General features: G+C 61.2%; 1 protein-coding gene across 6 annotated transcripts in view; it reads right to left on the bottom strand.

Moving 5' to 3' along the window:
* ANK1 (ankyrin 1) overlaps positions 1-13,306 on the bottom strand; it is a 135,575-nt gene that overhangs the window by 26,957 nt on the left and 95,312 nt on the right. For all 6 annotated transcript variants that reach the window (XM_027765466.1, XM_027765469.1, XM_027765474.1 and 3 more), the window contains 14 exons: positions 13,121-13,199; positions 11,755-11,852; positions 11,453-11,677; positions 10,593-10,747; positions 10,125-10,336; positions 9,560-9,764; positions 9,118-9,214; positions 8,688-8,916; positions 7,476-7,601; positions 6,982-7,101; positions 5,360-5,438; positions 5,100-5,174; positions 2,021-2,152; positions 838-984 (listed from right to left, as the gene is read on the bottom strand). In XM_027765466.1, coding sequence (XP_027621267.1) covers positions 838-984; positions 2,021-2,152; positions 5,100-5,174; positions 5,360-5,438; positions 6,982-7,101; positions 7,476-7,601; positions 8,688-8,916; positions 9,118-9,214; positions 9,560-9,764; positions 10,125-10,336; positions 10,593-10,747; positions 11,453-11,677; positions 11,755-11,852; positions 13,121-13,199 — 1,979 coding nt within the window. The remainder of the gene's footprint in view (positions 1-837; positions 985-2,020; positions 2,153-5,099; positions 5,175-5,359; positions 5,439-6,981; positions 7,102-7,475; positions 7,602-8,687; positions 8,917-9,117; positions 9,215-9,559; positions 9,765-10,124; positions 10,337-10,592; positions 10,748-11,452; positions 11,678-11,754; positions 11,853-13,120; positions 13,200-13,306) is intronic.

Raw genomic sequence — 13,306 nt, 5'->3', positions numbered from 1 at the left:
GGGCGCTGTGGCCTCCAGCCCCTCACACAGGCCCAGACCGCAGTGGGGTCCCTGCTCTGCCCGCTGGCTGGAGGGGGGCATGTGCTGGGGTACAGGCAGCCCCCTGCCTGCTCTGCCAGGCCTGGCCGTGCCCGCTGTGGCTACAAGGGCGGCAGGTGTGAGGAAGCAGTGTGGGCAGGGGCAGAGCCGGGCCTGCTGGGCGCTCTCCGTGGGCCAGTCACACCGCAGGTCCCCGCTGCCTGAGCCCTGAGCCGCATCAGGAAGAGTGAAAGTGAGGGGCCAAGGTGGGTGAGGAAGAGGGAGCGGAAAGGAGACTGCATGGCAGAGCCCACAGCTGCGCCTCACGGGGCCACGGCTGGACTCTGGCCACCACCCACTGATCTGCACCGGAGTGCGGACCAGACCTCCATGCCCTTGGCCTCTCAGTCACTGACTGCTTCACAGAAGGGGACACGGATGCCCCAAGAGGACCTACGGCTTGGGGAGAATGCCGCAGAAAGTCACAGACATGGAGGGACCAGAGTCTGGCCGGCGCCCCGGATTCAAGCTCTCTCCCATATACCCGGCCCCACTGGGACCCTGTCTTGGCTCACAAGGGCCAGCGGGTGGCTCTGTGCATGGTCACAGGGCAAGAGTGTGGCGGAGGCCCGCCTTCTCCTCAGTGGGTGACCTGTCTCTCGCTCACCCTGCTCTCCCCAGGACGAGGAGCAGGTTGTGGGCCAACCAGACCTCCTGGTCCCGCCAGCAGGAGGGAGAGAAGGTTTGGAGGGGTGAAGTGGTGGGAAGGGGTCAGCACGCTGGCCCAGCACGGCCCTTACCTCCCCCGGGGACACTCACCATTCATCTGGGAGGGAGACAAGGAGTAGTCGCGGTCCGTGTGCCGCCGGTCAGGCTTCAGGGTGCGGCTGTGCCGGCCGGAGCCCTCTAGCATGTTCACGAGCTCGCTGCGGTCCACGCTGCGCAGGGCGGCGTACAGGCTCTCCACTGTGGGGGAGGGGAGCGGACAGCCTGAGCCCATGCCAGGGCACGGTGTAGGTGGTCTCTGCCCTCAGCCCGGGGCAGAAGGGAGCGGGAGTTGGGGGCCTCCCTCCCAGGGGCTGGGACACCCCCTTAGGTCCGCATCCAGAGAATATGCCCCTTAGGAGAACACTTTTTTTTAAGCGAGAGTTTTGCCACAGGGCATATGTGCTCGCTGGAGAGACAGACAGACAGAAAGCAAGAAATCACCTCTCAGGGGTGATGGTCACACCTCAACCCCTTCTCCTCCATTCTCCTCGGGATTTTGGGCATAAACACACAAGCACCCAGCATTAGTTTTAAGCTGCTGGGTCTGGGACTCGAACCACAGCCAACTACGTGGGAGTCCAGCGATAGAACCATCACAGAGGACATGTTTTGGTGTTCGACAGCTCTCTGTGAACACTCATGGTGGCCAGTGAGAAAGCACAGGAAGGCTGTGTTTCCCGTTGGCTTTGCTCATGGAAGTGGCACTAAATGAGAACGACTGGGCCTTCGACAATTCTTGGTCCCTGCCTGCTGGCCCGAGATGCCAGCGGAAACCCTACTTCCTCTTGGTGTTTTGGAGGTGGGGCTGAGAGCTGGGCGAAGCTACCCGTTGTGGGACAAAGATGCTCGGGAAGAGAACTGCCTGGAGGGGAGTGGGGAGCACAGGCGGTGCCCTCAGGACCACACTCATGTGGTGGAGAACTCCACGGGAGACTTCAGAGACCCGCCGAGATGCTGTCACCGAGGGGGGCACTTTTTATCTTATGCCAAGGACAGGAGAGGGAGCGAGGCCAGCACTCCGTGAGATCCGGCAGAACTGCCCGGAGACCTACTGACCATGAGAGGTGTGTGTGCATGTCTGTGTCTCTGCAGAAGACAGAGGGGGAGAGAGGGCCAGTCTCAAGGCCACCCCCACGATTGGAACGAAGGCATGAAGACCTAGCCTGGGAGGAGTGGGCTGGCCAGGCCTGCAGGGGGCGCCCTCTCCCAGGGGGGAGGAGGGGGCGACACTGACTCTGTGCGTTCTTGCCCTCACGCAGGACCCAGAGGTTCAGCAAGGCCACGCTCTGCTCTAGCAGGGAGTTGGGGTTCTCCACCCGGATCCTGTTGATGTCCTCCACGCTGAACTGCAGCTCCCGGGCCAGCTCTGCAGGACAAGCAAGACCACACGTGAGCCACGCTCCATGCCTGTGACCCGGTGCTCATGGCGCGATGCTGGAGGGGGCTTCCGGGGTGGGCCTGCGGCCGGGAGCAGCGCCCTTCGGTACTTCTCCCTCAGAGCACCCACACCTGCGCGTCCCCGGAGCGCGTGGATGAATGCCCTTTCTTCCACTTTACACGGACGGCGGCAGTGAGCAAGGCCACCTCCCAGGTCACGGGACAAGTCAGTCCCGCCGGGAGGAGGAGTCTGCTGATGCCAGGAGCTGCCTGGACCACAGGGACACGCCTCCCAGCAGGAGTCCCCACAGCAGATGCACATTCCAGAGGCTGCACCTCTTGGGGGGCGTCATTTACATCCAGAGCGGAGAACCTGAGGGCCACCCCCATTGCTACTTCCCACAGGGGGATCGGGGGCAGAGGGCGTCCAGGTCTGACTCCAGTGACGAGGGACAGAACACGCACACCACAGACCCACGCAGACATGACACACAGACATGCACACACACACGTCCAGGCACTCACATGCACGTGGATGTACAGACACACATGTATAGACCCCAGCCATACATATACAGACACGCACACACACATGCACCCAGGCACTCACATGCACGTGGATGTACAGACACACATGTACAGACCCTAGGTATACATATACAGACACGCACACACACATGCACCCAGGCACTCACATGCACGTGGATGTACAGACACACATGTACAGACCCTAGGTATACATATACAGACACGCACACACACATGCACCCAGGCACTCACATGCACGTGGATGTACAGACACACATGTACAGACCCTAGGTATACATATACAGACACGCACACACACATGCACCCAGGCACTCACATGCACGTGGATGTACAGACACACATGTACAGACCCTAGGTATACATATACAGACACGCACACACACATGCACCCAGGCACTCACATGCACGTGGATGTACAGACACACATGTACAGACCCTAGGTATACATATACAGACACGCACACACACATGCACCCAGGCACTCACATGCACGTGGATGTACAGACACACATGTACAGACCCTAGGTATACATATACACACACACACAGGTACACACATACATACAGACACTCCCCCACAGACATGCACATACAGATACATGCGCACACACACCCAAATACATACATAAACACAGACATAACCCCCCCGGCAGACATGCACATACAGCACACGCACACCCCCCACAGATTCACATATACACACAGGCATACACACACGCACACACACACAGACACATGCCCCATAGGCACACACATACATGAAACATGTACACACAGACATACATATACATATAAGCACACATACCCACAGGCACACACACACAGACGTCTGCATACACACACAAATATGCAGACCTATGCACATACTCTCAAAGACACACACACGCCCATAGATATAGACATACACACTACACACTACACACGTACTCGCAGACACACACACATACACCCATAGGCATATATACACATGCAGGTGCACATACACAGATGCACAGCAGACACAGAGACAGACTGACACCCCCACCCCAAGGAACAGCCGCAGACAGGCTTACGGAGAGGCAGCCCGAGCCTCAGGTGGCCCCTCGGCTGCCGCTGGGCTTTGTGAGTCTGCCTCAGTGCTGAGCAGGTGGCAGAGGGGGGTCCACATGCACACACCATCACAGACGAGAGCAGGGGGGTGGACAGTGGCGCTGTGGGGGGCCATGCTCTGCCATGCGGGACCCACCCGTGCACACTTGCGTGTGCCATGCCCCAGGAGGGCTGGGGTCGGGGTGGGTCACAACGTAAGGAGCCTCTTCAGGGTGCCTGGCTTTCTCTTTCTCTCATGGAGATAACAGATAAATACATTTTAAAAACTGGGGCCAGCAGATAGTGTAATGGTTACGTCGCTGGACACCCAGGTAGTCGACAGCAGTTCAAGTCCCAGACCTGGTGACTTAAAACTCACACTGGGTACATGTGTGTACATGCCCACAGTCCTGCGAAGAAAATAAAAGAGAAGGGATTGTGGCGTGGCCATCCCCCTGGAGGGTGATTTCTCGCTTTCTGTCTCTCTGTTTCTCCAGTGAGCACACGTGCCCTATAGCAAAAACCTCTCATAAATAAATAAAAAGGAGGAGGGCGAGCAGGTGGTGCAGTGGCCAAGGCACTGGACTCCCATGTAGCCCACCACAGTTTGAGTCCTGGATCTGGTGGCCTGGAACTCATGCTGGGTGCATGTGCATGCGTGCCCAGAATCCAGAGAGGAGAATGGAGGAGAAGGGATTGGCCATGTGGCTATCCCCTCTGGGGGTGATTTCTCAATTTCTCTCTGTGTCTCTAGCAAGTTCATGCATCTTGCAGCAAAGCTCTCTTTAAAATAAATAAATAATAAAATAAAAAAATGGGGGAGGGTGCCTTGAGTTCAAGGGCTGCTGAGCCTCAGTCTACCCATTCCGTGCGGGATCCCACCGGGTCCTGACCTTGAAGGACTTCTGTCGCCGCCAGCGACAGCGCGAGACTGTGTGGGACACCAAGACATGCCCCTTTCCCTGCTTTTCCTCCGCAAAGCCCGCCTCTGGGGAGAGGCAATGCAGGTGCACAGCAGGCAGCGGGTGGCGTGTGTGCGTCTGTCTGCTGTCTGGGCCTGTCACTACCTAGATGCACAGCCCCACACTCAGTGTAGAGAGATCTCGGTTTTCCCTGCTGTAAGGTGAGCTCAATTGTGTAAATTCTCGAATCTCTTACGACATAACTTGAGTCCTGTTACCGGAAAGGCAGCCGAGAGCAGAGGGGACGTGCACCCCCCATCCACCACACAGAGGGTGCGGCTCAGACAGCAGGCCTTCCCAGGACGGTCACAAGCAGACGCGCTCTGGCTGGTCGCCGCTGGGGGGCGCCCCACTCACCCGCCCAGCTGAGGCCCAGGTGCTCAGCGATGATGGCCATCTTCATGTCCGCGCGGTCTGTCCCGCTGAGGAAGCCTGGGGAGAAGGTGGGATTTCATCCAGGGCCCAGGCAGGACCACGCCTGACAGGCAGGCCCGATGGATTCTAAGGGTCAGGTGCTCAGAACTGGCTGAGCCAGCCACACCCGCAGCCCAGCCCTGGAGGGAGGGAAGCCGCAGTCGTGCGGGGAGGACGCCGCGCTGCAGTCGTGGTGCTCGTACCCAGGGTGGACTCGCTGAGGACGCTGTATCTCAGGGCCAGCGGCGTCAGGGTCCTTCTCCTGTCCTCGGCTCCACTTCCCTGCAGAAGACAGACAGGACAGGCTTGGGTTCGGCCGTCCCCGCCTTCTCGGAGAAGGGGATCTGGGCAGCGCTGAGGGCAGGAAGGAGGACCCCGGTCCTGGCGAACGGCTCCGTTTCTGCGGGGGCCCAGTACAGAGGGCAAAAGTGTGGAGGGGTCGGCGCGGCTCACATACTCCGAGGGTAATAGTAACAATGATAACGACAGCTAACGCGTGCAGCCCCAGCACATGCGAGGGTCTGCTGCGTGTTCACACCGACCTCTGAGGTGGGCACTAGTACCGTTCTCACTTCATCGATGAGGACACAGGCACAGAGAAGTTACGTAATTTGACCACGGTTACCCAGCGAGCAAATGGTGGGACTGCGGTTTGAACTCAGAACTAAATTTTTCTTCTTGGGTTCCTTTCTGCTCAGGCCTGTTTCTTTCTTTTTCTTTTTTTCTTTTTTTTTTTAGAAGTGGTTTTTGCTATAGGGCGTGTGTGCTTGCCAGCCAGACAGAGAGAGACAGAGAGACAGAAAGCGAGAAATCACCCCCCAGGGGGGATGGTCACACTGCAATCCCTTCTCCTCCATTCTCCTCTTGGGATCTTGGGCACGCACGCACACGCGCCCGGCGTGAGTTTTAAGCCATGGGGTCCGGGACGCGAACCGCGGTCGACTACGTGGGAGTCCAGCGACATAGCCATTACGCTAACTGCTGGTCCCGCCAGGCCTGTTTCTGAGACCACCCTAAGGCTCACCACTGGGGCCCTGCAGAAAAGCACCCAGACGCTGACTGGCAGCTGCAGGAAACCCTGAGATGCTGGCTCCCCCTCGCCCCTGGGGAGAGATGGGAACCGAGCCCCGGACGTATGAACGACCTTGCTTCTTTTGTAGTTCAGCATGGAAGGCTAATGGTTAAAACAACGACAACAGCCACAGCGAGACGACAACAAGAACCATGGAGACGTCTGGGGACGCATGAGCACTCCGAGGGCCTAGCGTAGTGGTGACTGGCACTCAGAGGTGCGAGGGGTGAACATACTTGCTCAAGACTCCTCGGCTGAACTCACAGCCCTGGGTGTTTGCAGAGGCTGAGGACACAGGAGTCCCTTCTCTGAGGGCCTAGCACCCTGGGAAGATAAGCAAGTAAACGACAGAGAGGCTTGACAGAAGCGGTGCCCTGGCCGGGACCTTGAGCAACTGTCACACGGCTCCAGGCCACAGAGGCCGCAGGAGGGGAAGCGAGCTGGTGCCTGGCAGGTTCTCCTAGGCCTCATGTCCTGCAGCGCTCGGGTAGCAGTGTGACCCGACTCTAACATGAGCTCCCCAGGCCACAGGCCAAAGCTGGCTGGAGCCCTGGAGAGCGGGCCGGGCATGTGTGCCCCGCCGGGTGGCAAGAACACAACTTCTGCAGGAGCCCCCAGCCCTTCCGCACCTCAGGGCCTCCCAGGCAGCGTTTAGCAGGAGGTGGCCCTTCGAAAATGCCTGCCCTAGGGTCTGTCTTGGGGCCTCCCAAGGGGAGCCTGGGTCTTGCCCGCCCTTGGCAGGTGACCACTCACCTTGGTGCAGGGGGGCATGGTGATGTTCAGGTGGCAGAGGATGTGCTGGGCGTCCTCGTACTTCATTGCCTTGCGCAGGAACGACAAGGACCCTCCTGGCTCCCGACTGCTGTCCCTCACCTGTGTGGGATTACACAGAAGGAAGTCAGGGCCTTTCCAGAGGGTTCCAGGCGACTTCTGCTTCCCTGAATTTTATATTTTTAAGTTTATTTTTATTTCTTCCATGAGTGAGGGGAAGAGAGAGAGAGAGAAAGAGAGAGAGAGAGAGGCTCCCCCCAGTAGGGTCTGCACGCCACAATCCACCCCCAGCCTTGCAAGTCGAGGTCACAGGCACGTGTGTTTGGCATGCTTAGAGACCTCGGGCTGCGAACCCAGGACCTTCCCATATGGCCTGAGCATCAGTGAGCGCTGTGTTGCTGCTGCACCGTGGCTGGTCCTGCCTCCCAAACTTTCCAGACCCAGCCAAGAGGTGGGCAAGAGGAAGCCGTGGGCACCTTCACGGGGATGGCCAGACGGTTCTCCCGGAACGACTGGAAGTGGAAGCTCCTCTGCTGAGCAGCCTTTTTGACGGGTACCAGGTTCCCGGAGAGCTCGGCGAACAGGGACATTCCTTCCAAAACCTGGAGGGGAGAAAAGCCGGCAGCTTGGCAGGCGGCAGGGCCCAGGTGCCTTCCCTCCTCAGGACACAGCCCAGCTGCAGCGGGAGGCCCCGCTGTGTTCCGGAGAAGGCCTGTCCAGGAGGAGGTTGAACGAGCCTGTGCCCTTCTTTCGAAGGACACCCTGAGAGGCGGGAAAAACACAACCCCGGCGAGGCCCACGCCATGCCGTCCAGGGGTCTGGAGCCCCATAGGGTACTGCAGCACGGCGGCTGGAGAAAACCCGGATCTGTCTCTATGTCTGTTCAAAAACGCGGAGTCCACCAGAAGTGCTAGAAAGACCCAGTTCTATTTCACTCTCCCCGGTCAGAACGGTCTCTGTGGTGTCGATGATACCTTCACTGAGAAGTTACCCTAACCCACTGGACAGCTGAGGACAGCGAGGCCCGGAGAGAGGAGCTGCTTTGCCTCATCAGTGCCTGAGGCTGGATTAGAACCGGCCTCAGGACCCAGCCCTGTGCTCTTTCTAGAGGGCCTCAGCCTCCCCGCAGAAGACACGGCGCACTTGCAGCACATATCTGGCCTGTGACACGCCTGGACACGAGTGGTGTCCTGGGGTCAGGAACAGGGTCACACCCAGGCCTCAGCTCCTCACGGGATTCCTCCAGCCCTCTCCTGCATCCCCATCCAGGTGCTCCCGAGACTGGGCAGGGCAGGTAAGGGGAGGGCTCCCGGGTCATTACACTTGGGCAAGCCCTGTCTCTACCACGAACTTCGTCACGTGACCTTGGACAAGTTCCTGAGCAGCTCTAACTCGGTCTCTTGTTCCTAGTAAGTAACCAGGAGGTCGTAAAGGTGCACACGGTTCTGAGCTCAGTGGGGTTCTGCAGGCAAAGCACCTTCAGTAGCGCCTGGTGCAGACGTCAGCTCCTGTCATCGCGAGCCCTGGGCCTACGCCCTAAGGTAGGCCCGCCGCCGGGGCTCGCCTCCTGCGAAGCCTCTCTATAAGAGGCCTCTTCTCAAGAGCAGGATCAGAGAGACACAGAGGGGGCTTTCCATCGCCCAGGCCGTGGAGCGCCGGTGAGCCAGGAGGAGCTGCAGGGGCCCTACCTCTATGTCCCTGCTCCGGGCCACCTCGACGAAGTTCTCGTGTTGCTCCAGGGTCTTGTCCACTTTGTCGTCCGTCATGCAGTAGCAGCGCAGCCGCCCTTCTCGGGGGTCATTCATCTTGGCGAAAATGACGAACTTGGCCATGTAGGGCACGGCCGTGAGCTCTTTGTACAGCAGAGTGGCGAAGTTCACAGCCTCAGCTGTCCGGGGACAGTCCGACAGCCAGAACCTGAAAACGGGGCAAGTCGTGGCACGGCATGTCCTGGAATGCCCCACGGAGTTCCGGGCATCCGGACGGGAGCCCTGCCACACCTGCACAGTGCTCAACATGGATGGGGCAGTGACGGGACCGCGCACTCGAGCCTGGGGAGACGACCTGCAGGGGCAGCGCGGCCCCCATGATGCCGGGCTGGGCTAGGCCTCGCCTCACCTGGCGGAGACGTTGGTGGTGAAGTTGGCACACTCGTTGGCGTACACGAGCTTGGTCGTTCCTGTTATGTCCTCCCACTGGGCCTGGTCTGTGCCTCCTGCAATGCCAGCAGAAAGGGGCTGGGTAGGGGTGGCCGGCCTGCAGGGCGCGGACACACAGCCCTCCCGGGTGCGAAGGCCCGAGTGTGCAAGTGCAGGACTTGGGGAAACAGGTGGGGCCTGCGGCTCTGAGCAGCACTGCTCGTCCGCTGGTTCTCCTAGCGCCCCTCAGTGCCCCCTCTCCTTGGGCTCACAGGATTTACCCAGGTGGTCAGCCCTCCACCGCCCCCAGGGAAGCTGACGAAACTGCAGGCATGGCTGACTTCACCCACTCCCGTCCCCACTCCGTGTGCTCCAGAGTTGCGGCTGCTGAAGTAAGACAGGGGCAAGGGGGTGCCTCTCACCGATGACGCTGCAGAGCAGGCGCAGGCTGGTGGTGTCCCCCTCCCCACTGTCCCTTGGGTTGTCTGTCCAGGAAGGAGGGAGTGGGATCCGAAGCCCGATGGGGCGGTGGAACTTCCGGCGCCGAGGTTCCACGGTGACAATAGGGCTGAATGTGGCCTGGTTGCCCAGCAGTTTGGTGACCAGATCGTCCGGGACAGGCTGGGCCTATGAAGTACCAGGGGACACTCAGCCTGGCTGGGGAGAGGGCCAAGGCCCAGGGCCTGCTCCTGCCTGGCCTCCTTCCTGGGCCCCTTCTCCTCTTCCTCCTTTTCCTTCCCCTTCTTTTCCTCCTCCACGGGACAAGCGCATGTCTCAGACTGCGTGAAGGCAATCTCAGGAGGCCACGCGTGCCGCTGAGCACCCGGCTCTGGCTGGACAGTCCTGGGCCTCTGCTCATCCTCCCACCCTCGTCTCTCTCGAGGGCGAGTCCGTGCTGTGGAACCTCTAGGCCCTGGACACCAGCGCCGGATGTCCTGGGGGAGAGGGGGCCTCCCCAGGGCCTGGCGAGGGGGAGGGCTGCGTCACCTGCAGAGCTAGCTTCACTCTCTTGGTGACGGCGTTTTCTGGGAAGGTGGCCTGCACCAGGGGCACCAGCTTGCTCTTCAGGGAGCCCCCTTCCGGGCCGATGGTGTCGTAGTCCTGGCAGAGCCGCGACATGATCACGAAGTACAGGGGGAAGTCGTTGGTGATGATGCGGCACACCCGCCTCCGCTCCAGCTCCTCCAGGCTCCCCAGCTCTGGAATCACACGGGCTCCTGAGGTCATGCCCGGCCAGGCCTGGCCAGTCCTGGGGACACTGCGCCTCCTTGTCCCACCCAGGTGTCCTGCAGTGGGGTGGCCCAAGGGAGCCCCAGCCAGGGCGATGAGGCTGCAGGCTGACGGCTCTGGGGACCCGCAGCGGGCGGCACACAGGGCCTCCCAGCCTTGCGGGGCTATGATGGCCCTCCAAGTGCAAGCTCAGCCCTGCCCTCGCGGAGGCCCACCGGCCCCTACCCTCGTCCATGCCGTTGAGGATCTGGTCCAGGTAGCTCTCCCCGTAGCGGTTCTTGTGCTCCTTCCACACCAAGCCGTTCTCGCTCCTCAGAACCACAAGCTCGCGGTCCCCGCGGCCATGGGAGGCGAAGTGGGGGATCTCCACAATCACGGGGCTGGGGGGACAGGGTGGATGGTGGGGCAGGGGTCTCACGCCCACCGGGGGCGGAGCACAGGGGGGGCGCAGTCGGCGCCTGAGGGAGAAGGGTCCACCCGCAGGCCCTGGGCAGGAAGGGTGGGGCTCAGCTTTATGTCTCGGGCTTCCCGTCCCCATGGCCCAGCCGAGGCCCAGCTGAGGGGGCCCCTTGGACTGATCCCATGATGTTCCGACAGGTGACCTGCCCACCCGGGCCTCAGCTTCGGTCTACACACGGCCATGAGGCCTTTCCTCGGGGAAGGCTGTGAGGACTCCATTTACAGAGAACTCTAAGAGCAGGCTGAGAAGAGCCCATGGGGCTGGGGCCGAGGTGGCGAACAGGGTCCCCTGCTCGAGGCCTGTCTCACCACTGCCCGCAGTGCCCAAAAGCAGGCTTCAGGAGGGAGCCCAGGAGCCCCAGAGAGGGTAAGGCCCGGGCCCACAGTCCAGTGGCCCTCAGCAAGCAGGGCTGCCTTCCTGAGCCCCCGTTGTGCATGAACAATCACACCCTGGGGACCCCCAGGAGCTCCGTCCCCCACCCTCTGTCCCTGCTGTCACAGCAGGACGTGACCACTAAGCTCCGCCAAGGCTGTGGGCCCCTCATTGTCTTGGAAAAGCAGGGAAGGGGCTGAGAGTCCTGGCAGGAAGGGGCTCCGGGTGGCAGGGGCCCCGGGAAGGCACTCACCTCAAGAACTGGGCCCCTGTGGGCCCCAGCGCGATGATCCTGCTGGCCAGGCCTTCCTCCTCAGCCAGCGGGGGCGGCGTGCTCAGCTTCTGGGGCTTGACCAGGCGGCAGGTGATGCGCGTGGGCGCCGCGCAGGTGCGGGGCGGGATCACCACTCGCAGGCCGTTGTGGCGGCTGCCCCGCATGGAGCCCCCGCGGGCGTCCACCATGAAGCTCACCAGGAACCTAGGGGCCAGCACAAAGCGTTGGCACCCACGCCCCTCTGGGAGCCGGGCGGGAGTGGCCGACCCTGTGCCACTCACCCCGTGTGGACTGGGCTGGCCACCGGGCTGATGTTGTCTGAGGTCTCCGTGGCTGGGCTGCTGGGGATGAGTGTGTGTTCGTCGTACTCTTTGGATGCCTGTGGAGGACAGGGGAGGTGGCCTGTCCCTTCACCTCCTGGGGCCCGTGGAAAGTGCTCTCGCACACCCGCCCGGGATAAGGCCTTCCTGGGAATCAAAGAAGTGTGGCTCCCCTCCCCCACGGCTGCTCTGTGGCTCAGCTCAGGGCCCTGGGACTGAGCTTGGGGACAGATGGAGCGAGTGCCCGGCCTGGGCTGGATGCCACTGCAGCTGCTGCCGGCCACCACCCTCCTCCACAGCGATGCCCAGTGGGGAGCTCTGTCGGGCAGCCCGCTTCCTCTCCACAGCACGGTCACCTGTAAGCTGCCCAGCTCTGGGCCAGCGCTGCCCTGCGGGCACCTGAGGCACAGGAGTGGACACAAAGACCCTGTCCCTGCAGGGCTTCCGCTTCCTCACCTGTGACGGGGGTGGGGGCTCCCACCACAGTGACACTGCAACTATAGGGACAAGAGGCTGACCAGGGCTCACGGGAGCCCCCGGGCCCTCTCAGTTTATTCCCATCTGTGCTTGGGCTGCGTTTTCCTGGCCCAGGGCATCCTCGCCCTGTGGGGCAGAGGGAGACCAGCCCCAGCCTGAGAACAGCCACGCCCGGCTCGGTTCTCGGGCTTTCGGGCAAGCCTGGTGCAGCCCCGAACACCCTTGCCTCTGTCCTGGTGATGACACGAGCTGAGCTAGGACACCCGATGGCTTCAAACCACCCCTTTCCCTTCTGAACACTCAGGTGCCGTGCTGGGACGCCACAGATCAGGCCTCACAGCCCTCTGGCACCCCCAGCCCCCCCGGCGCTGATGTTTCCAGCCCCGACCCCTCCTGAAGGAAGGCGAGGCAGACACTGTCTTTTTTTATGACTGTGAAACAAAAGGTGCGCAGGGCCCTGAGACGCGCCGAGCTCCTGTGTCTGCAGGTAGGTGTGGACGGGGAGGGCTTCCTCTCCAGCACCATGGCCAGCGGCCCCGACAGGGTTGTGGCTGGGAATGCAGGCCTTGGAGCCAGGACTTCTGGGGTCGGTCCTGGGCTGTCTCAGGGCGGGCTGCTGGGGGTGGTTCACACACCCTAGAGCTGAGACGCGTGTTGTTCCTGTCTGGGATCACGGGAACACCGATGGCACAGGGTCATGAATGCACAGGGCGCCATGGCTCTGGAGAGCGCTGAACTCGCCATGAGCCCTTCAACGGCCGGATTCCCACAGTACGCAGGGCCTTGCGCCATCCCAGGGACTCACGCTCTGAGCGAGTCACTCTGCAATGATGAACCTGGGGTCTCCTACCTGTTCTGGCTCTTCGGATCTGATCACCACGGTCTCCGGGGTGACACAAGGGATCCTGGGGATGGCTGGAGATTCCACCCTGCGCACCGAGAACATTGGAACTCAAAGGGCAGACCCTCCTGAGTAGCCCCTGTCTGGACGGGAGGCCAGAGTGACGGTCCAGTCCACCTGCCCACCCACCCCACA

The sequence above is a fragment of the Tupaia chinensis genome, unplaced genomic scaffold (assembly GCF_000334495.1).
Source record: "Tupaia chinensis unplaced genomic scaffold, TupChi_1.0 Scaffold000061_1, whole genome shotgun sequence".
Lineage (NCBI taxonomy): Eukaryota > Metazoa > Chordata > Mammalia > Scandentia > Tupaiidae > Tupaia > Tupaia belangeri.
The sequence above is the reverse complement of the archived record's forward strand: the minus strand, read 5'-3'. Positions and strand labels throughout refer to the sequence as shown.